We start from the raw sequence: 24,992 nt of genomic DNA, 5'->3' as shown, positions 1-24,992 counted from the left end.
TGGTAGTATGCTTTTGGACTGTGTATCAAGTATTAGAAAAATGTATTAATGTCAGGACTTGATATGGGAATTTTAGTTATGTTCCATTAATTTTATAGCAGTAGATTCCTTATTCAATTTCCTTTTTGATGTGTTTGTCTTCCGGAGCTTGTCCACATTATGAGAAAAGGTAATACAGTATTTGCTGTGGCAAATAATGCATTAGAACATGATAACATGCTTTTCTCTTGCATTTTAAAAACTGATAATATGATTGCTTTGGGTACATAGTTGTTTTTTTTTGTTTTCTAATAAAATTCAGGGCTTTGCAAAATAGATATGACACTTGAGATACCACATAAGTTATAAGACCCTTATCTGGGCTTCTGTTCTAAAGGTAATGCAAGCGTGTGCAGTAGGTAGGTCACCTTTTTTAATGCAGATGGATAGATAGTATGAGAGTTTTATTTTTCAGTGTAACCTGCAGGGTTTTACAAAGCACCTGATCATATTGACTTTTTAAGAAACATTCTATTCAACGTATACTGTTAACTGTCTTCTTCACAGCATTCCCTTTTATGTTCCCCTTAAGCAAAGCTGTTAGAAGTGTTGCTCAATTTGTAAAATGTGTGACGGGGTGCTTTAACTTAAGTTGAGACTTTCTTACCTAATTGGAGGCAAGCCACACACTGATTGAAAGGTTACTATTCTTAGTGATCTCCAGTTATATGTGATTATTGAAACTGATAAATATTGTATGGGGAATACATGAACCTGCAGTTCCTACAATTAGGAAATGATAGGTATTTCTACAGGGTAAGAGGAATTATAGGATTAAGAGGAACTACGGGAACAAGGTAAAAGGGAATTAAAGTGAAACTGACAGGAAACACCATTATTTTTTCTCATGCTCCTAGGAATCTTGTTATTCAGGTTGAGCCAAATTGTCAGTGCTCTAGCCCAAGGAAATCTGAATTGAAAACGGCTAGAAACCTACGGTATAACTACTGCTGAGCTCTGTCTAATAATACAGAGGGATAAGTAATTGCTGTTTGGACTTTTTTCCCCATTTGTTTTGAGTTAGGAAGTTGTATATACCCATTCTTTCACTTGTCTACGCAAAGACAGGTTGTAATAATGAAAGATTACACTTTTCCAGCTGAATACTTAAAAACTTATGTTATAATGATTCATTATTTTCAACCAAAGCAGTTTAGCTGGTTATTATTTTACTGATTCTAGGTAATAAGAACTGAATTCACACTATCTTTAACCGTTTCCTGAACAACACTGTCCAGCTTATAAACAAAGATTTAAATTTTTAACATATGACTACCTCTTAAAATTAATTTGTCTCTGGTGAACTTTTAAGAGTCTTAAGTTGGCAATTAAAGTTTTCAAGTGCCGAATGATATATCGTGCTGGAGAGAAATTGGAATGAAACCTGGCAATGACTTGTCAATTTCAATTGACAGGACTTCAGAATTATGACTTGACAACCTTCAACAGATTTTATTTTCACAAAACATTATTCAGATATTAGCACTATACTTTAGGTGTCATAATTGGAAGCTAATTATAAAATTATATTTGCACCTTTTTTTAACCACCATTTTACCAGCAAGTCATGGGAGATATAAAGTCGCTTTGGTAAAATGAGTGTAGTAAGTACACCATATAATACAGCGCAGTATCCTGTGTAAAATGTACAAGTGTTTTAACTCTTTTTTTTTTCCATGTGCGCTCATTTTAAAAGCCTTTCTTTTCCTTACCATATTTTTTTTTTCCTTTGCTATAATATAGCCGTGATACCACTAGCACCTCTGGTGGAGTGTGCCAACATCTGGTTAAATTGGTCTTTATATGAGACTGGTTTGAAGCACTCCAGGTTCCAGTTTGTGGTTTAAATTACTTAATCTCTGACATGTGTAGGAGTCATAAAGCCAGTTATCAATTAGCAGTTATCAGCCAGTGTTTCAATTCTGAAGCCTGAATCCCTTTATTGCTAAAACAATCAGGTCAAAACTGGCAGTAAATGGCTTGGTTACAGACACCAATCTGTTTTACATGGAATTGTGTACTTAAACTGTGCGGAGTTTGCTTGGTTAGTGTGCAGATATTAGCATACCTATATACAAATAGCCTTTTTTCCTTTGGTGTTGTCATTTGACGTGCTGTGAAGAAATCAGCATTGCTATGATTTGTACTTGTCTGGAGCTTTGTAAGTGTATTTGATTTCCATGTGTGTTTTTTAAAAAAAAAACAATATTAAGATTTATATGTTGGTTTTTACTCCCACATTTTTTGAGATCTGTACTGTGTACAAGTTAGGAAAGAAGTTGTTTTTATTTTAACTACATTGAAATTTAAATATAGTAAAGAAATAGTATAAAGGGCTGAACATGGGTGCGGTTTGTGTGTTTAAAAATGTGTGAATTTCTTTGTCAGGCTACAAGTTGCACACCAGGTGCCAGGTCTCCATGAACCTTTTGAGTCTGATCACTTACTGAGACCTTCAGTCAGCTTCAAGCAGTTTTATTAAACGTGAAAAATTCAGATTTATTCTAAATAATTGAGAGGTTACAAATGAGAGGATTTAGTATGTCTGCATTTATTTCATTCTTATATAGATGTATTAATCCTTGAAGTTTATCATCCTTTTCTTAAGGATTTTGATAGCTTACTTTCACTTGAGAGATAAAATGTTTGTATTTGTGTATTGTTAAATTCCTGTGGTGTTTCATTATTCTGGCAAGATTGCCATTGATTTCACAGTACTAGAAGGAACATTTACGAACTCATACCAGAAATAGCCTTGTTTATGGCTGTCTTTAAAGCATAGTAGTTTAAATCAATGTAGCACACAAATTGTACAGTATGTGTGTGTGTGGGGGGGGTGGGAATAGCCAATTTGAGCACAGAATACATCAGTACTTTTCCTATGTTTATTTCTACATTTAGCAACGCACTGTCATGTTGGATTTGGGGCTGTTCTTCCAGAAATTTGGCTTTGCCATTTCTTTTTTGATACCATTAGATCTAGGCTGCCTAGTGTTGTATGAAATAGATTTCATGAAAAAGATGGCTACTGAACTTTAATGATGGTTCTAGCATGTCCTATTGTAAAAAGAATGAAACTGGATCTTTTTGAGACCTAATCATTTTCCATTTGTAAAACGTAACACTAGTTTCCAGTCTAAAATGAAATTGCAAAGCATGCAACTCCCCTAAAAAGCTGTTTTATAGACGGTTAAGCTTTCATCAGGAGTCCATAAAATCTGACATGATTCAGTCTATATAAAGGGATTTTTAGTTTTCTTTAAATTATATATATGTATGTGTTTTTCCTTAATGAAACAAAATAATGTTTCATTGTTTGGAATTTAACATTGAGTTTATGATAAAATTACAAGGCAACAGAATTACCAAGAATAGTCTAATTTTATCCACCATATTACCAATAATCTGTATCTTACTAGAAACTCTTACTGAAACCCAGAATGACCCAACTGATTTTGTAATAATTCCTGTGAAAGAGGGAGGCTGTGGTTTTAATCTATCCATATGCAAGACACAGCCATGCAAGTCAAAGCTTTCTGAAAGCTTGTTGTAAGTCAATATCCAAAGCAATTTCAACTTCTGAAACAACTGAACTCTTCAAAGGCAGTGTCATTTTCATTGTCTGATTTCTGCTCTGGGATCTCTTCTGTGAAGGAAGAAGTGACCTATGAATAAGAAATCTCAGAAGACAAATTGCTGAATGTCATACAAATATAAGTTACTACAACATTTTGTGTTTGAAATATGATAAGATGCATTTTCCTTCCTGTGTGTGATCTTATGACAATCTTGTCAGATATTTTTATGAGGCTTTCTTTAATCTATGTAGTAGAATAAATAAAAGTAGATGACCCAACACTTAAGATTACCTTAGTTTGATCATTTTGTCTCCTTGAAAGGATTTCAAAATGCGTTTTTATTTTTCTATTTCTAATGATCCCTGCTCCTGAGAAATATTATGAATTCTGTAAGTCATTAAATAGATATAATAATTTGCATCCTGCTCTGTTGTGACAGCCTACTCTATATTGGTATGTGAATGACAATTTCTAAGGGTCATCTTTTCACTTTTCTTCTGAAGAATTGGGTTGAATGAAACGCAGATTACTTTAGCTGAGAGAAGGATTGGTGTCAGATCTAATGTTGCTCACTGCAGGTCACACTGGGCCTGAGCTGCCAAGGTAGAAAAGTTCCATAGGAAATGTTTAACTGACTAAGCTGTGGGGAAAATGATTTCAGTTGCTATCATGTTGTCAAAATATTTCAGATTTTCTGTTTGGAAAATGTGGTTATAAACACTTTTTTAAGAAGGACCAAACAAATAGGACCTTTATTAGTGTTACAGAATAAATGTTGATCAAAAAGTAAACAGATCCGATTTCAATAAAAGTTTTCAGTATATTTGTTGCTGGGCAACCCTTTTTATAGGTTTCCTACATTATTATATGTTGGGGGCCCAGAATTACCCTGTAAGATCAAAATGTGATAACTTAGTGTCTCTGTGTTGTGTAGATCACTTTTTTTTCTAGGTGTCTCATCCAAATCATGATCTTTTTTTATTGTTTTTTTTTGTTAGTCCTCTAATTTTGTATCAACAGCAAATGTAAGTGTTTTGTAGCATTTCCAGATCAGGAAGAGCAATGAGTCTAAGGTGGATCCCTGGGGTACACCATAGCTGAATTAGGTTAAGATGTTCTTTAAGGGTCTAACTGGTTCTTGATCTGTACATGTTTTCCCTTGGATTCCTGTAAAATTTCATTTGAATATTAACTTTTAATGCAAAATCTTGTTAAAAGATTTTTGGAAATCTAAATATTTCCTAAGTTAGTAAAACAAGACTTCCCCTTTCTAAGCTCTTGCTTTACTGCCTTTTAAAATTACATTGTGTAACTTTAGCTCTATTATTAATATGATTAAAAAGCATTCTAATAACATCACCCAATTCATATTTTACCCCACTTCCAGTAAAAAAAGTGCATATCCTCATACACAAGAGCAATGGTTGTTAAGCAAGGATTTATAGGTATTGAAAATGAATGTTTATTTTCAGCATGTTTCAAATGTTCCAGGCCAGAGGACACAAAAACCTTAATCTTGTTCCCTGCAGGAATGCAGTAAAATTTAGTATTCCTCAGACATTGTGTACTGCATAAACAGTAAATTAGCAGAAAAAGTAGTAATGAAATACTTTTTAGAATTCTCACTGTAATGAAAAAAAATGATTGCACAAGACGCATACATACAGTACTGTACAGTTATCTGATTTGTGCATGTTGTAGTTTTCGAATCCTCTGTATGAAATCCATGCTTCAGTGTTCATTAGAGGTACCTCACCAAGCAGATTTTCCGTGATTTAACAGGGGGCTAGATTTGCAATTCTCTCTTGCCTCCCAAGGGGGCAAGCTGACTGCTCACAACCTGTCACACTGGGAGTTCTGCTAATGGGCTATTGACTCTCAATGTGTGGTGGGTCGAGTGTCTATTTATCACTGGCCTGTCAGAGCATGTCTTCTTCCAAACTAGCTACTGACCATTCGGGGTGATTAGTTGGAATCCTTGCCACTTGACAAAATCTAATATCTCCCCACCTTCACCTCTAAATCCAGCACTCATTCTGTAACATCAGGGTTCATATGGAAAACTTCATAACCATAAACTAAGTTCCAGTATTATCCCCATAGCTGCTACCAGAAGTATGGTTAGCCTTTTTTAATAGTTGGCATATTTAGCCTTAGCAAACATCTAGGCAATGTGCAGCTTTGGTTTCTTGAGTTTTTCAGTCAGACGCTGTATGCCAAGTGAAATTTGAGTGACTTATTTTAGGATAATGTTCCATTTTAACTTTGTGATTCTGTGCTACAAATACCAAATATCTTGGATTAATTCTTGTCCAAATTAATCGCTATGCATAGATTTCATTGCTGACTGTGCATTTCAGGTATTCAGTTTTATAGCAGGCACATTTTGGTTAGTTCTCTATGGATTTGTCAGGAGAGAACTTATAAATATGGGTAGTGATCATGTGTCTCCAAGTCGAAGACCCATTAATCTTTCATTAAGCAGCCTTCATCTGAGTCCTAATGAGCTGTAATTGCCACACCAGCCTGGCTGAAATCAATGAAACTGCTGGTACTTAGCAAGAAAACTGCAATTTGCATGAAATAATGCAAGTTGATGGGAATCCACAATGAGCCAAGTAGGGTCGATAAGTGTTTTGATTGCTCTTTGTTTTGTAAATGTTTTTTACTTTTTGTTTCCACTTTTTCTACTAGAACTACCCTGAGTTGAAAAGGGCAGCAAAATCTGCTTTTTGAATATTGTGCAGCACTGTAAGTGGTTACAGTTTAGGAGACAGGTTTATGGGTCAAAGGCATTCTGGCATTATGATCTATTATTATTGAACACTATAGTTTCATGATAATTAAACAAGTATGTTTTTAAGCAGGGAGACTTTAATTGCAAAGAGCACTATCATTACTGGTATGGTTTTCTATCCATTTTAATCTGCTTACCCTAGTGAGAGTCATGGCACAGTAGTGGTTTTAAACCTATATTTTTGTATATCAGATTTATTAGGAGAAATTTCCTGAAGCACAGGGCATTCTGAGAAAAGTTAAGATTCGTTCATCTTTTCATTTTTTCTAAGATTGTGCATTGTTGACTTCAAGCACCTGAAATTTAAAACTAAAATCCTCCAATGATTGCATCCAGAAGTCACACAGGTATTAAGGTGTGCTGACTGCTACAGTATATAGTTAATTTAAAAACTTTTAATCTTACAGGTAAATTATCTAAAGATTTACCTACCTATCCACCTTGGACTGCAAGAAATGTTCCTAAACATGATAATGTGCAAAAAACTGCATAAATAGCTTTCTGTTTTCTGAGACTTATTGTGTCCTTGAGTTTTGCTGTTTTATGCATCTCAAGCTCTGCTATACCTTTCATGCCTACAGTTTTTACCTGACTCTCTGATCTCATTATTTTAACATATCTACAAGAGGCCTAGTCTCTTCTGTGAATTGTTTTTGAGGGAAGAGAACTGAATTAATAATAATAATAATAATAATAATAATAATTGCTTAAACTTATATAGTGCTTATATAGACACTCCACTCCACTCTGCTCACACCTGCTTAGCTTCAGTGGGTTGCCAGTTGTGAGTTGCAGAGTGATATGGCTGCTGGCCATAAGTAAATTATGGAATTAATTCAATGGCAGCTCTGATTGGAACTTCAGTATGACCAATAGTTTCAGTTCCTCCAAATCACAGCACTCCAGCTAATCCATTTTAAACTTGCATGCTAATGTACATGTCACCATACCATTTATGTTTAAGATTGTTAATGACCCTCTCTGCCTCGCTCAGGGTCTATCCAGTACCTGCTTACCCATGTTTTTGGCATGCCCTGTTCTAATGTACTGTTGGGTATTGAGCTCTCAATTGCTCCTGCTCAATGATGATTCTTAAGTTACTGTACTGTAAATATTTAAGCATGAAATGTATACCCCCCCCCCCCCCCCTCCCCAAGAAGTCTATTTCACAAGGCTTACAGAGATTGGAATATCCTAAACCGCTTGCTTTCTGTTGCAGAAATTGTTAAAAGGTATAGATACTGTGGATTACATTTCACCATTGGTGAACCTGAGTTTTTCAGTGTTTTGCATGCATTGTATTTTTTCTTTGTCTTGTTTGAAAAATGTAAATCTTGCTAAAAACCCTTGGACTGGACAAGCCTGAATGCTGCTAAATTGTGCTGCAAAGTGCTTATTCTGGCATAATGTATTGGCTAAACACCTCCTGATGTGTATGTACACAATTATATTTCAGTCTTCCATTAATGCACTGCTTGTTCATAATTAGCTAAAGAGTGTCCAATAAAAACAATTAAGAAAAATGGCATTGTCCAAACATCTCATTTAGAAATTAAACATTTGAGGGATTGTAAACACTTTTTTGGCATCATAAAGAAAGAAAAATCTTTAATTTTGCTGATAGGATGGTGTGAGAGTCTCTGCATCTTGTTGACATCTGTCTTTAGGTAGCAGAGGGGAGCTGTGTTACACTGATAAAGCAGACAACAAATGTTTAGCGCGGACACAAAAATCAATCTTGGTGCTCACTTTTGTGGTAAACACTTTAGGCGCTGTTTCAACATGCTGATGGGATATTGTCTTCTTTTTGTTTCAAGGCAGGCTTTCCTATTTCTCTAGTAAGTAATCGACAGTGAGAGAATGCAACCCTATATGTCAGCTCTTTCATGGAATTGGCAACGTTTAGTACATCAGTTGCTTTGGGCCATCTGAAGGGACAGAAATCACATGCTGCCTTTTGCATATCCCATTAAACGATGCTTTGCTTTTCACATTTATAAGATTCGGCTAACAAAAACACATATGAGGAAATGCTTGTTTCCCCTGCCTCTCTCATCACCACGTGTGTAGAAAATTGAAAGTTGAGGTATCCCAGAACTGTCTTTCTGCTAAAATCTGTTTGAGAATTTCTAACTGATTCTGGGTCATTAGCAAATTCTGAATGCTCTGAGGAAAAAACTATTTGCTTCAAAACATATTATTGACACATTCCAACTGTAAGAATGATCTCAAGGAAGAGTCTGAGTGTCATTTTCCTGCCTTCTTCAATTTGAAATTAGGTTGTACCTTCCTTTTAGTAATATTGTAACTGAATAGACTGTTTAATTATGAATTAAAATATGATTGTATTTTATTTTTCCATTTTTCTTTTTTAACTTTTTGTACATCTATGAAGACATACTTTAATTGAACTTCTGCTTGTGCGGATTTCCCTTTCTTAAATTTTAGTAACGGACAATTATTTAATTATTACATTCAATAAAGAGTACTGGTAAATGTTTTTCTCCTGTAGTGGGATTATAATAGAACTGTGATGGGATACTAATCCATGTCAGAATAAATGGAGTTCCTTAACTCTCTCTAATGGTTATGTTTTCATTGTTCACTGTGGGGTGACATTTGTACTTCTTTTTTTCTCCTCAAAGGTTTGTTTTAAAATCAATATTTAAAAGAAAAATTAAAAAAGTCTTCCCAAAAGGGGCCTGTTGTATTACACATCCATACATGTACTTAAAACAAGTGTAGTGTCACCAAAAATATATTTGACTTCCAAAACCCCACATTTCTGCTGTGGAAACTATTAAGTCAGGTGCATTTGCTATACATATTGCGTTAGTTCCTTAGTTTTGCATGAGCTGATCCAAAGTAGATTTTATTTTGGAAATGAGGGAAAAATAGATGAGAGCTGATGAACCTAGAGGGAGAACAACTTTTTTTAAAGAAAGAAAGGAAGGGTGGCTAAGAATCATAGTAGGGTAGAACAATACAAGATTCAAAGCAGCAAAGCTACTAAACGTAAAACTACAACGAGTTAAAAAAATAAGAGTGCTTTGAAGAGGTGAATCTGTTTTGAACATTTTTTTGTCTTCATCTCCCACTCAGCCCCCTTCACTTTGTCCTTTGTGTATTTAACCTGACAAACAGGCAGCACTCCACTCTTGCCGGTGATTGCAGTGTGCCTGGAGGCTGTTGAGTCAGTGAATGGAAGAAGCATTCCCAATGACAGAGTGTAATTGAGATGCAAGGGGCAAAGCAAACGGGGGCAGCTGGGTTGAGTGCATAGATCTAAACAAACCTTAAGCTCACGATCTGTATAAAGTATTCCGAAATGCAACCGAGACAACAGCGGCAAGGCCTCTAAAAGAAAACTGGCTAACAGCAGGTCATGCAGGGAAGCCTTTTAATATGAGTGGTTCTGAATGAGAGCTAATATTGCAGCAAGTTGCGTTCCATCATGCTGAGTCCTCTTAAGAAGCCGTTGATGTCCAATTTTTCTCTATACTTTTTCATGAAGATTGAGTACAGAGAGATGGGGGGTCAGTCACAACACTGATTTTGAATAAAGAAAAGGTCTGAATTAAGCCCATAGTACCTGCTTAACTTACCAGCAGCCATATCACCATGCAACTCACAACTGGCAACCCACTTAAGCTAAGCAGGCGTGAGCCTGGTCAGTACCTGGATGGGAGACCTCCTGGGAAAAACTAAGGTTGCTGCTGGAAAGGTTTTCAGGTGCCAGCAGGGGGCACTCTCCCTGCGGTCCATGTGGGTCCTAATGCCCTAGTATGCTGACAGGGACACTATACTGTAAGCAGGCGCCTACTTCGGATGAGACGTAAGACCGATGTCCTGACTCTGTGGTAACTCTGGGTGTAACCCCAGCGTCCTGGCCAAATCTCCCATTGGCCCTTACCAATCATGGCCTCCTAATAATCCCCATCTATGAATTGGCTATATTATTCTGCTCTCCTCCCAACTGATAGCTGATGTGTGGTGAGCATTCTGGCGCACTATGGCTGCCGTCACATCATCCAGGTGGATGCTGCACATTGGTGGTGGTGGAGTGTATAAGAGTATAAATATTTATTATTATTATTATTATTATTATTATTATTATTATTATTATTATTACCACCATGTTCACAATTCTTGTTTTTCTTGTTTTCAAGAAAATCTTGACCTCTCTTGACCTCTTTTCAGCAGACCTGGCATGATACAGTGAAAGGGGAAAAAAATCAAATATACTTTGTTAAAAGGCGTGAGTATTTTTGCATTAGTGCATTCGTTAAATTATAAATATTGCTTTATATTTAACCCAGACATAAAAATATATGGAATGGTGTGTTTGTCATGTGCATCATAAAGCTGTTTATAATCACAAAGTCAAGAAACTAACTTATTTATGATATGATCTAAGATCTCACAGCTGAATTGAAACCATTTGTGTTCATACACTTATCACTACACCAGCTTGGGTGTTATTAAATATTAATGTGCTTTTAATGGACTTGGACCACTCTGCCATATTGTGAATGTAGCAACGGCAATATAAGTCAATGCCATTTCTGAATTACACTTTCGTAGTGAATTCTGTAAATGCTTAAGTATCCTATTGTGATTTATGATGCAAAGACTGACTAACCGTTCTCATTCAGATTGAGAAAGTAACATTCGGTGACCCACACATTTCCTCAAAAACAGAAAAAGTATCGATTTTTAAAACTAGGAACTTTATTCTGACTGCGAAACACTCAAGAACAGCAAAAGTCTTATGAATGTCGAACAAAACATCACATTAAGTTGTGTTTTTTAAATGTGCATAAAATAGTCTTCATATTTAGACATTTCTATAAAATATTAATATTTGCATATCTTTGACAGTTAAATCACTTTTAATTCTGTAGTTGACCCAGAACATAAAATAAAAACGTGTTCATGTGTAACGTAATGGGAAAAAATACTTTCAAAATATATAGAAACATGCAAAACAAATTTTTCATTGTGGTAAGCTCATTTGTTCTTTACTGTTTGTTTTTATAATCTCAAAAAGTAACAAACTGTTACAGTATCGCTGCAATCACTGCCAAAGAGTATTTGAAGAGTGGATTGGTGCTTTCAAATCATGGTATATATATTTTTTTAATTTCCTACTTTCACTGTGTCCCAGCTTTAATTTATATGTTCTGCAATCATCTGAGAAAGCACTACCATCTTGCTTACAATCTCTCGTTTCAGTTTTGAAAGAACAAGGTTATTAGCCAGCTGAAAATGCATGAATACACGAATGACTACACAAATGCAAAAGGGATGCGAACGACTCTTCGTTAACTCACATTCATTAGGCCTCATTCCTTTGGCAGTATGCCAAGTCCTCCATGAAGTTACTACAGCAAGGGCTGGGAGTCAGTAGGACTATGTAGGGCAAAATAAGAGGTACTGTGCCAGTGGATAGTAGATGCCATTATACAGAATGCAAATCAGCTTCCTTCTTGAGATGTCAAGACTCAAATTGATGACTGAAGAAGTACAGTGCTCATACATAAAATAAATGAAAAGGCCGTGTAAATGAAAAGCATTGACCTTTGCTACTGAAGTTCTAAATTAAGCAAACTTGTCTAATATGTAGAGAAATATAACTGCAAAAACAACATAAACCTGCAAGAAACTTTGAAACAGCATTTTAGTACTTTTTCTTACATTGGCTGTTTAATGGAAAGACTGAAATGTTTGGATGGGCTAAAATGAATGTTTGTTTTGACCTATTTTGAAATGCTGAACTACATACAGGTTTATAAATAGGGTTTACTGTACCTAGACAGAGCTATGACAGATGTATAAACTGTGGAATTGTGAGGTGGGAGAGGACTGAGTTATAGTGACACAGTAATACTAGTGGAAATTGTTTGAATTAAAGGAAAATTGTAAAGGTTATATCTGTAGTGAGATCTGTGTTTTGGGTGGTGAGCTATTAATTAAAAAATGGTGAAGGGTCTTGTGGGAAGGAGGAGATACAGCCGAGTCGCAATACATCGTCATGATTTCTTAAACAGGTTAAAATAACTGAACAGCCAAAGGAGGTTTGAAAATTGCTTGAGAAATTTCTGTATGGAGACAGACTTTTTGAAATTGAGCTATTGGGTTCACCATTGAGCTCTTGTATATGACTATTTGTCCAGTGAAACAGTAAGAATACAGGACACTATAATTATGATTATTGGGTTTGTGTGCCATCATGACAACTCAAAACTGCAACGGCTTTATTAAGAAAAAGAATATATTGACTGCAAAACTTCCTGCAGATCGTGGCCATGTATACAACAGGGTAAATATATTCACTGCGTACATATTGCATTTCTGCTTTTGTCAGAGGGAGAATTGTTGTGGAATGCTAAAGTAATTGCCTTGATTTCTCACAACCTTGATTCATACTGCACAGTCAAGTATAAAAGCTTCAAGTATGTCAGGCCTCGGGCAGCATGTCAGTGTTAACTACATACAAGCTTAACAAATGTAGCCTTTGAAGTAATTTAAAGTACAGGAACAACTGTCTTGAACTGTCTTGCATACCAGAATCGATTAAATGGGATGAGATCATTGTATTTAAGTAATTAACTCCAATCCAATATTTTTCACTTGTGCATTTAGCTTTTAATTTGAAGTATCCATCTTTAGGTATATTGGTCAAAACATGTTTTGTAGTGTAACGTTGGTATATATCTACTCTGAATGCAAAAATATTTTTTCCTTTTTCTGTTCATTTCTGACAACACGCATACCCATCTGTTAACAAGCCAAAGACAGCATGACAATGTTTCAACAAAACAGTGAAAAAAGTCACAACATGAACTGGAGGTTACCTCATTAATCTTCCTCAATGTCAGCTCCTTTTTATGCTCACAGGAATTTTTGAAAGGAGAAAACAGAAAAGTTGACTGCTTAATGAACATTTGTAGATGTACTGTATACATGATATTCACAATATTTAATATCTGCCATAAATGTTGCAGCTCTTGTCATTAGCGTTTCTGTTTCCTTAATTTTGTAAGTTTGGTTAATAATCATGATTCTTAATGCTGGTGATTTTTTCTTTTTAAAGTTTGAAGAATTCAAAATATGACTTTTTGTACAGCATTTTTATATTGTGATAGACTTTTGTATGGAGACAGACATTTTGAAATTGAGCAATTGGGTTCAACATTGAGCTCTTGTATATGATTATTTGTCCAGTGAAACATTCAGTAAAAATAAAGGATCAGTTGTGATGTTTGGGTTCATGTACCATCGTGACAAAACCCACCTGCTCTGTACAATATAAAATTTAAAAGCAAAGCAACTCTTGGAAAAAAATATATAAATATCTATATTTTTTTCAATTACTGCTACTTTAAAATAATAAAACTGTGCATTAAAGTTCTCCTGTTGGCATTGGACAGATGTTTATAGAGACTTTTTTAAAGATTGAGAAAATCTTAAATGGTAAGATCCAAAATAAAAAGAAAGACATTTCTACTGTGCATGTTAAGCTTCCAAAAACTTTATTCACCTAACCAATTGTGCATGATTTTTTTTCCTCCGATTTGTGGGAACAATTTAATTCATTGTGCCATCAATACACGTTCTTGAAATAAATCCATCCTTTGGAATAATAAATAAACCATCTGATTGACAGCAGCAGTTCTGGGGGAGAGAAGCTGCAGTTTGTACTATTGTGCAGCTTTCACCAGGGGATAGAATTCCTGAAACACAACGGGCTTTATTATAGAGAGGAACTAGTGCATCCGGTCTCTTGTGAGAACAGTGGGGAAAAGCCACTGACCTTTGCCAGCTGAGGAGATCACAGGAGAGGGAAGACGTGTTATGACCCCGTTAATCTTCTGAAGCATGGCTTAGCCACTGTGACGCGGACGCCAACAATGAGAGGGCTTCTGTTCCTCCTGGGCAGCAAAGCTGTCCGATTACAGGAGCCACGTGCCCAGAATCAACGGGGCTCAGCTTTCTGCAGCTCTCACAGCCTGCTGCTAATTTACACACAAAAGGAGCTCTTGTTGAATTGCAACCTGCTGGGGCTCTAATCTCCTTCAGCAATTTATTTAAGGCAGCGTGGTCCCAATTAAAGTTCCCTCCAAGCAAGATTTACTTCTTCCAGGCTCCATCACACCTCGACTTTCCTTCATCTCTCTGTGGATAGGTTTGATTTTCTTTCATTGGCCTTTTTAACCGTTTATCCTTTCACTAGCAGGTTGATGCATATCTTTCCAGGATCGTAGGGTTTTTTTACTTTAGGAGATCAAAGGTGTTTGGTTCTGTGGATTGCTTTAAGGTTTTGATCCCTTTGGGTTATCTAGATTAGAACTAACACTTCTTTTTCATGAGACTCCCTCTGCTTAAAGCAATTACACACAGTGCTGTAGCATAATATTTCATTTTCAACATTACATTACCAGGTGATGAGCTGCCTTGGTATGGATATGCATGACTGAACTAAATGTAGTGGAAAAGGGCCTCCATGCTCTGGATTTAGGGGAGTGTTTAAAATGAATTGGAAACTTGTTTTGCATGTGCGAACTGATGCGTTACATTTAATGTCAAATCCAAGGATAACAGCAGTGTCCAGGAGATTTCACCACGTACCTAAACGAGAGAACCATTTATTTGAATATCTTTCACTTCAGCCAAAAAAACCTCCTACCTACAGTATATTGCTTAATCCATTCCTTTAACCATTTACTGTTATCTTTGACTTGTTGTTTTCTTCCCTGTTCAAGGCCTTTTCCAATGAACTGTTACCTCAAATCCAGTGTTCTATAATTTTAAAACAAGTAAACCTACTTGTCATACTCACTGCGTACTAGGACCTTTTTGAGCAGGAGCGCATCACTAGGCATCAAACCAGAAATTCCGCTGCAGTCCAGCTCTGCCATCATGAAGCCATCAATTTCATATTCTAGTTTTTTAAGAAATTTATAACACAAACAATTATGGACGTGATACAATTTCTTGTTCATGCCTTCTGTCCCCTTTGTGACCTCTTGCAAAAGACAGTGATGTAAATTGTCATTAACGTGTGTAATGTTGCGAACCGTAGTAATTATTTTGTAGTAAAACATCTCAGGATTTATTTTTATATTAAAAAAAACTTTTGCTTCAACACTATGTATATTATGTTTTGTTGTATGTCATGTATTTTACACAAAGTAGGTACCATGCGTTTTTAAAGCAAACCATAAAAGCTGTAATTGTTGAAAATGTGAAAAGAATAAATATAAGGTAATTTGAGAAACCTAATGAACAGAGCAGCTTTATTGTAATCTTAGAAATTGATCGCTTTAGTTTGTTTCCCAAAAGACCAGGAAAAGCTTTGAGTACCTTTGTGAAAAGTAGTTCATCGACCTGTGTCTACATTTATGTGATGTTTTTTTTTTCTCAAACTTTTTCTGAATCTCCTAGGGCAGGGTTTGAATTTGAAAAAGAATGTGACGTGCAATCATGCGTTTTTAATATCATATACATAGTATTAAAATAGCAAGGTCCTCAATGTCATATAAATATCGTAATAGAACAGCAGTACTGGATAGGTTTTCAACATCCGGAAATTCCTTCAACCCTTTTGAGAAATGCGGTTAAAGCAACTTTCCTTTCACACAGGCTCTGACTTGCACTCACAGGTGTATAGCCACAGGCAACAGTCAACGCCCACCCCCACTCACTTCCAGAACAATTTGCTTTTACCATTATTATTGTAGAACTGCCCTTTTGAGAGCAGGATCACTTAACTGGGTGATTGTTTTAAGCAACAATTGTCAAGATCTGTTTGGGATCCTGTACCCACACTATATTTCTGGTCAGTGTTTAAAAATGAGAATTTTATCTTCCCATACTAAAAGCTCATGGCGTATTCTGAGGTGAGCACTGATAGTGTTTTAGTTTAGACCTTAGTGTTGCCTTGCATGAAAACATAGTGTCACAAAGTCCTCACTGCCCACCTTGTCCTTCTAAGACCCACTCATGCATTTGGAAGCAATTAAAGATTTCATCCCAATTCTCATGTGGAATTTGCTGCAGAATACTTCGCTTAAGTTATCCTTCACTGCTTCAATCCATATGTAATAGGGCATGCTAAGGCTGATCAGGTCCGCTTTTCAGCTAGGAGCTTATCAACTGATGTTTTCAAGTAGGTAAAATTCACAGGTCCTAATGAACTTGCGGGTTTATAGTTTGCATGAATCAGAGTAGCTGTTCCTATACCTACTACTTCCCTGTAGACCAACCTTCATCAATTTCCCTACGGGATTAATAAAGTATTATCTATCTTATTGTTCTTTTTGTATTCATTCTATATGGTATATATACTGTACATTACTTTAGACTACTTTGGAAAGTGTGCTGAGAATGTTCCCTGTGAAAAGACACAGGATTAATAATAATGCATTGTTCTATGTTTTACCAAAGCATTTAATTGCTGCAGAACTTTACAACTGACATGCTTCTGACCAAAAAGACCACTTTAAAGGTTTTGAATTAAAGGCACCTTCTGACTCGGTGTAAGAGCATGGGGGTATGTGTTTAATGGACTGCTCTTTATGCTTCCTCAGAAATACGCGGAGGCAGAGGCCCAAAGGATGGACCAGTCAGGCAGCTGCACCTCTACGATACCCCATATGAGCCAACAGAGAATGGCAGTGACTCGGACCTTGAGCGAGGAGGCTCTCGTCCTCCCAGAGAAAGCCGTCTGCCCCAGGACGATGAGCGACCGCCTGAGGAGTACGATCAGCCCTGGGAGTGGAAGAAGGACAGAATATCAAAGGCATTTGCAGGTACAAACAGTAATAGCTTAGGTGCCAGTGAAAGAGACTAAACACAAAAAAATATGTCCAGCCTCAATCTCAGTCTTGGAAGCCATGAGTCCTGTGTGTGCATCTGTGCTTGTGTATATAAGTACTTGTGTTTGTGTTCCATCACTACATTATTGAGAAATTTAGATCTTTGATGATGGCAGATCATGAGAAGAGAATTAAATATCAGTGGATTCATTTGAGATATAAAAGACACTTTATGTGCATCTCTGTATACCTGTTTCTGTCAGCGTCCCAAGATTAGAAAAAACACCTTCATCTCTATTGAGAGATGAGCCACTGTGGCTAATGCAGCCATAACAAAGGAGGTCTGTTTTTGGGAATGAGATTTAAAAAAACCCTTTCAGTGATTAATTTAATATGGGATTTGACATTTAAATCACTGAAAGGTTTTTTGTCATTTTTTTTTCCTTGAACAGCTCTGCTTTGTTATAACTGCATTAGCTACGGGGGCGCTGTAACTTGCATTGGATCTGAGCCTTGGGAGAGAAAAGAGGACAACGTCTCTAAAGCCCACACAGGTACATAGGAGTGTGTTTGAGCCCATCTGTCTGTCTGTTTTTTTCTGCCTGCGTTTATAATCACATTCCTCAGTGTTTAGTAGAAATCAATTATAAAGGCCAGTGCCAGTCTGGTTTCAGAATTAATTTATTAAAGCAGTTTTATTGTCTCCACTATAGGCAGTTTTCATTTCACTATTGCACTGTGTGGTGGCTTGTAACTACGCAGAATAATTACTGCGGACTGGAGCAAGTGAGCCTGTCAGCATGTCTCTGATACGTGCTGGAAGCAATGCAGATTTTAAAAGCATCTTTATGAAGCAGGGATGAAAACCAGGGCAGTGCTTTGTATAATTATTACTCAGGCTCATCAGCTGGATAAAGAAAGGAGATACTATTTTTAATTAAATCTTCATATAAAAGTGATCTACTTGAATATGTCCAGAAATCTAAAGAAATAAAGGACCTTTGAAGAATTTTTTTCTTTGTTTCAGTAATCTAAAAAATGTATTGTATTTTCTTTTTTAGAGTCCTAGACCTGAATAAACATTTTATAGGGTAAAGTTTCTAATTATTTTGCACAAGCTAAATAATTGTTAATAAGCTAATATTGTTGAATTCTCCTTTTAAGAATGTAGATGCCAGTTGTGCTATTTTAAGTTATAGTGACAAAATGCATAATGGGGGGAAAAGAAAGAGATAGAAAGCAAGAACTTGCTTTATGAATCTGTCTGAACTCATCCACTCTGCTAAGAAGCATGAAAACACTAGCACGGTACTGATATCCTAACATAAAATAGGACACTGTACAAATCAGGATTAAATATGTTTTCTGGAGGCTGCATGGAATGTGAAATCAAGCTACAACAATCTCCGTCAGCTTTAGTGTGCCAAAGAACTCTCACAAGTTAGTTTGAAAATCTAATGTCCCTTTTCTGATTTGATCTACTGTACTGTTCTCCTTATCTGTCATTTAATCAGCGGCTATTTTCCTTTGTTTTATAATGTCTGTGTGTCTGACCTTACTGTAAGGTATACTTGCATAAATTTAATATGTTAGATCATATGTTCGCTTTGGCTGTTTTCTTTCAAACTTCAAAAGCATCTGTTAAAAGTAGTTTTCATTCTTCATTTCATGATACATTTTATTTCATGTTGAGCTCCTAATTGATTTTATTTTTGAAAAGCAGTGATATTGACAATGGTTGAAAGCAACCCTAATGTATCATACCAAAAAAAGGCATCTCCCCTTTTCACTTTAATTGTTCTTTAGAGCAGGAACTTTTTGGAATTTGTTTTGGTATTGCTTCTTTTTATCCTCTTTAATCTTGTTGCACATGCTAGAAATTTTATTGGCGATCTTTATTTGTAATATAGTTTTTTTCTGCTCAGGACCCCTGCAGTTTAGACAGCCTATAAATCCAAATTCTAATTAAGTTGGCTTTCATACAATTATGAAAATATGGTATTTAAAAATATGGCAAAATCTGTCAGCAAGAAACAAGTTTGAACCAACATTCTTAAGCATGATAAACCTTGCTAGATTTTGTTGAGAGCCATGGGTTTCCAACCTTTTTTTTTCCATTACAGGTAGATTACAGGTAAACTCTGTAGAATTTCCAATTAATGCTTCAGGTAAATTTTGGATTACAGCAATTAGCTTTGTGAAATAAGAGCACTATTCAGTGTCTTTGGTATACTAAGTGGTTGGTATGTACAGTATAAGCTACTTCAGAGTTCAGTAATTCTTGGTATCACCCAATTAAATAGCATGATCAGGATCACTTAAATGATAGAATACATGAAGCTATGCTTGGCTAAAGACATTGTTCTTAGATAAAGATTCTCTTATACTATTTTGTTCAATTGTCTATAACAGAAATGGAGATGTACCATTTTGAGCAGCCTATCTGTATCAAGAATACAGGTCTTGGTCAGATTCCATTTCAGCACAGAGGAGCTGTCTTCACTTGGTGCCAAGCGACTGCTGTTTATGACAGATATGGGGTGACAGAGGCAGAAAGCGAGCCTGTACAGGAATCGCTAGAAAGGCTTTAAAGTCAGATGTTAAACTGAGGTTATCGCAGCAAGCAGCATGGCTGTCGTTTCTCAGTATCACATATCCACCTCTCCCACCAGGTTAAGTAAGAGCAGGTTATCATCACCAATCTATAGAGCTCAGCAGCTGGGCAGATGCAATTATACAAACGCCCCAAATTTCCAAAACGCAATGAGTATCATTTCGTAATATTTTTGCTGAAAACAAATAGTTTTACTCTTGGGTTCTTCTCCATTGGTTTCCTGCTTAAAAATATTCTCTTTGCAATCCCAGAAGATCATATCATTAACTTCTGCAATAGCTCTTGGATCTTGTTTTTAATGCCAACTGCTTTTTCAAAAATTGACAAAGCAGCCAAGTGATTAGTGAAAGTGGACCTTATCATAATATTACATTTTTACTACCAGTATAAATAATTACCTTTCTAATATGTGGTACTGTACAAACTAAGCTGGACTTGAGTAGAATACTTGTTCAGATGTAAATTTGTATTTTTATGTATATGTTATGTATATGTGGTATGTTTGTGTAATTATTTAATTAAAACCTTCAGTAGACTGACAAGATCAAACCATAAAAAGCACAAATGTTTCAAACACATGATAGAACCAAGGACATGTGGAGGTCTGGATCTCAGAACCACTTATTCAGTCCAGTGTCTTCTGCAGTAGATTTTGTCTTCCCACATGAGCATTTTGTACTGACTTGGTGCATGTTTGTCTCCATTATTACAAAGTCTTCGTTTCATGTTCAGGGAAGTGCTGTACAAGCAGAGTTAATGATTCATGTATCCGTTTGACCCTGTGCTTTCCCCAGCTGATCCATCAATGATTGATGAGACAAGTCAGAAAGATGAAGCAAAACGTGTCCCTTCAATCAGCACAATAGTATCAACTATCTGTTTTTCCGAGACCTGGGGGATACATTATTCTCTTAATGTATTACACACATTCAGAAACACAAGAATACCTCAAAGTGAAACAAAGGTGTTATTTAATCTTTAGCCATGTGCTGTTCACTGACTTTTTTCTCTTGGTTTTTCAGCCTGAAATATTATGTACACTCAGTAAATGAGTGTACATAATATTTCACTCAGTAAATTTAGAGTACACTCTAAATCACACTTGAAAGGAGACAGAACTACTTCATGCATTGGTAGCCAGCTCTAGGCCTGGACAGCCCATATACTGTCTGTTATATGCTTATTTTTTAAATTGTCTAGGGGAACGAAATGGGCTTCTGCTAGAGTGTCACTTGATAGCTGAAAAAGTTCCACATAATGGTTGAACATCCATTTCAATTACAACTGTCTTTCATCTTCTTTTAAATCGTGAAATCTCGCATCATTGTCATTCCGTACTCGTTTTAATTTTCCCATGTTGATAACCTTCCTGACATACTTCTTTCATGTGCATAACTGTGTCTGCTGCATTAAGGCTTTGGGTGTCATTGCTTATCTCTGCTCAGACACATTGCCTACAAGAATCATTGGCTCCCAGCTCTCCCTTCAGATAGTCAGACAGCATTTCCATTTTCCCTAGTGGCCTTGTGGAATCCAACTATCCATCTGCCTATGGTCAGCCAGTGGAATTAACCATGTCAACTATTTGCTCTTCTGCGAGTCAAATAAAAGTATTTTCATTATAATAACGTGAACAGAAAATATAACTGAGTGAAAACAGTCTAATTGGTTTGTTTCACCCAAGATTCCTTCACAAAACTTAAGAACTGTAGTGCCTAAATCTTATTCCTCTATAAATAAGAGTCACCAAAGATATACTGTGGTTACTCTCATAAACTATGGATTTTTTTAGCAGCACCCCTTCCTCATATAAGATTTAATTACATTATTTCAATATATTTGGTATTTACATAGATTTTGGTCCTTTTCGTTTTCTAAGAGACAAGAAGGGGGAGGAATTTCACATTGCGTCATGTTTTTGATATAAGCAGTCTTTGACTTTAATGTTGGTAAAGAATGTTAGGCAATGCAATTCTGCTGGTTTTGGTTACTGGGGTTGCAGGATATAAAAGAAAGTGACGTAATTAAGACATATCGTGCTATATTGGAGAATTGGGATAGTTGAGATTATGACAAATTGCATAAGATTAATATTTAAGCCATATACCAACACGACAAATGATCACAAACCCAATTAGTTCTGTTCAGTATGCAGCACAAGTTGTCCTTGGATTAAAGAGAAGCATTTTGAGTATGCTTGTAATGTATTAAATACTATCCAATAAGTTTTTATATAATTTATGGAGAATTATTTAAATTTAGCTATCCCTCAATTATAACCTGGTAATTAAAATAAAAAAATTGTGATTATACTGAGAAATAACTACAAAAAACAATACATGCTGTGGATCAGCAGTCTGCTTTAAAAAATAAATGGAGATACCTTCTCCATCTCAAGGCTGTCTTTGGTTTCAACATGAACATCAACCTCAGAAAAGATGTAATAAAGACATTCGCTCAATGGGGCTTCAATTAATCAAAGGCTAACCATTTTGCTTCAGCTGGCAGAAAAACCCATTAGAGGATGTGCTTTGTGAAGTGCTGCCAAAACAGAGGAGCAAGTCACGTGCCCAGTTGATTCATACTGCAAACAACAGCAGAGCAGATGTGCTTTCATCAGACTCTTCTTTGTTTATTTTCAAATGTGCTTGTCAGGACCAACCCCTTGAGAAGAAACTCTCCTTTTCAAGAGGTTCCCAAATCTCTGCGAAATTAATGCGGTATGGACTAGATAAAGACAAATTTGACAATAGGAGACATTGTGCCCTTTCATATACGTGTTAAAAATGATAGGCACTGCTGCCCTTGGGGAAAAAACAAAACAAAACGTTTGGATGCGGATCAATTCAATTGTCAATGGTTTTAGATTACCTTTTTTAATTTAAACAGGGGAACTGTGATATGCAAAGAAACAGGTAGAGGTTAATTTCATGCTGAAAATGAGAAGTGTGAAACGGTATGTTTCAGCTGTGGGCTCTATCCTCACGCACAGCTCCACATGCCTGATGAAGGCTCCACAGCTGAAACTTGCCTTTTATTCTTTGCTTTTATGTTATACAGTGTGTGAAAAAGTACACCCCATGAAAAGGTTGGTCTTTTTTTACATTTGTGGACAAAAGGATATTTGATCATCATTTCAACAATACTGATGGATAAAGGTGATCTAAGTTAGAAAAATTACATTTTGCACTCATTTTTACTATTTAAATCAACAGAAATGCAATTTCCTTGTGCAAAAAAGGTTAGTACAACCCTACCTTTATCATTGCATCAAATGCCTAAAATTAGAGTCAGGTGCACCAAAACAGGTGCAAATGATTAAACATCACTAGAGAGTAACTGGGAGGGCACTACCTTAAATAAACATCAGAAACCTGTGGTCTGGTTTGGTCTTAGCAATTGAGGTGTGTGGCTATATCATGCCAAGATCAAAAGAGCTCTATGAGGTCCTCAGAAGAAAGATTGTTGATGCCTATGAGTCTGGGAAGGGTTTTGTAGTCAATCACTCCACTGTCCGAAAGATCATCTACAAATGGAGAAAATTTTAAACCACTGGCAATATATCCAGGCCAGGTTGTCTCACCAAATTCAGCCTCAGCCCAAGAGCTGACTGAAAGATGCAGCAGGAAGTCTCCAAGAACCTCAGGATAACATCAATAGATTTACAGACAAGTCTTGCCCTAGTCAATGTCAAAGTGCATCGAATCAACACACTGCACAACTTTGCCCTACTCGCGAGGTCAGGAAGGAAGAAGCCTCTGCTCTCAAAAAAAGAATATAGATGCACGACTGAAGTTTGCCAGACAACACCTAGGTGAAAATCAGGACTATTAGACTATTGGTCTGGATGAATGAGACATAGGTAGAGCTGTTTGACCACAATGCCAGGTGTCATGTTTGGAGAAAACCAAAAACTGCCTTTGACCAAAAGAACCTCATACCAACTAAAGCATGGCGGTGGAAACATTATGGTTTGGGGCTGCTTTTCTGCCTCAGGGCCTGGCCACCTTGCCACCATAGAGTCAACCATGAATTCCACATTGTACCAGAGAGTACCTGAGGAGAATGTGAGGCCATCTGTCAAAAAGCTGAAGCTGAACTGTAAGTGGACCTTGCAACAAGACAATGACCCAAAACACTCAAGCAGATCCACAGAAGAATGTCTCAAAAAGAAGAACTGGAGGGTTATGGAATGGCCAAGTCAAAGCCCAGATCTTAACCCCATAGAAATGCTGTGGGGGGACTTTAAGCGGACAGTACATGCAAGAAAGCCCTCAAACATCATACTGTTGAAAGAGTTCTGTAAGGAGGAGTGGGCAAAACGTTTTTCAAGTGGATGTAGGAGACTGGTAGACAATTATAAGAAACGCCTACAAGAAGTGATTTCTGCCCAAGGGGGCAACACCAGCTGCTGAAGCTAGGGGGTTTACTTATTTTTTCCACAGCAGGCAATTGCATTTTTGACTTTTCTTTTGTTGAATAAATTATTGCAAAGAATAATGTTCATTTTTATTTGTTAAATGAGATCATGTTGTTGAAATGAAGATCAAATATCCATACATGCAAATATATGAAAAAACACACACCTTTTCATGGGGTGTACTTACTTTTTTACATGGGGTGCACTGTATATAAATGTAAACAGATTACTTACAGATTTCATTTTTATCTTTATTAATGGAATCAGTTACAGCTAGTTACATCTCAATTGCCTCTCCTAAATCATTTTATTTCTCTCAAATTAATAAGGCAGTATTTACTTTTTATACAACAGACTGAAAGAGTTGATTTGATGATTTAATTTTAAGTTGACTTGCTTTGTCTGGAAGCATAATAGATTTAAATTTTTTAGAGCTGAGTTTTGATAGTTGACCAACATGTATATCATGCTAAGCATTTTGAATTTACAATACTTGTCACCAAAAACTGCTCTGAATCTCAGCTGTTATAATTTAACATGACTTGGTTATGTAATGGTTTTGAAAGTAGTTGTAATTATTTTAATTTCACTCTTGATCCCCCACAGCTGGGAATGACCTACTTAAAATATAGAACACACCCTGGGCATTGCTGTGCTGACAATTATGTCATCACAATAAGTGTCTTACATAAACTACTAGCTGAAACTGAACACATACTGCACC

At 36.3% G+C, this 24,992-nt stretch overlaps 1 protein-coding gene across 6 annotated transcripts in view; it reads left to right on the top strand.

Annotated features, from left to right (window-relative positions):
• The window catches only part of shf (Src homology 2 domain containing F), a 113,680-nt gene that overhangs the window by 68,027 nt on the left and 20,661 nt on the right, over positions 1-24,992 (top strand). For 3 of the 6 annotated variants that reach the window (XM_088641303.1, XM_088641300.1, XM_088641299.1), the window contains exons 3-4: positions 17,007-17,228; positions 17,687-17,788. In XM_088641303.1, coding sequence (XP_088497429.1) covers positions 17,007-17,228; positions 17,687-17,788 — 324 coding nt within the window. The remainder of the gene's footprint in view (positions 1-17,006; positions 17,229-17,686; positions 17,789-24,992) is intronic. The other 3 variants (XM_088641302.1, XM_088641301.1, XM_088641304.1) reach the window with 1 other exon arrangement.

Source organism: Lepisosteus platostomus, chromosome 7, assembly GCF_059453375.1.
Source record: "Lepisosteus platostomus isolate fLepPlt1 chromosome 7, fLepPlt1.hap1, whole genome shotgun sequence".
NCBI lineage: Eukaryota > Metazoa > Chordata > Actinopteri > Semionotiformes > Lepisosteidae > Lepisosteus > Lepisosteus platostomus.
This window is presented reverse-complemented; position numbering and strand designations above follow the sequence as displayed.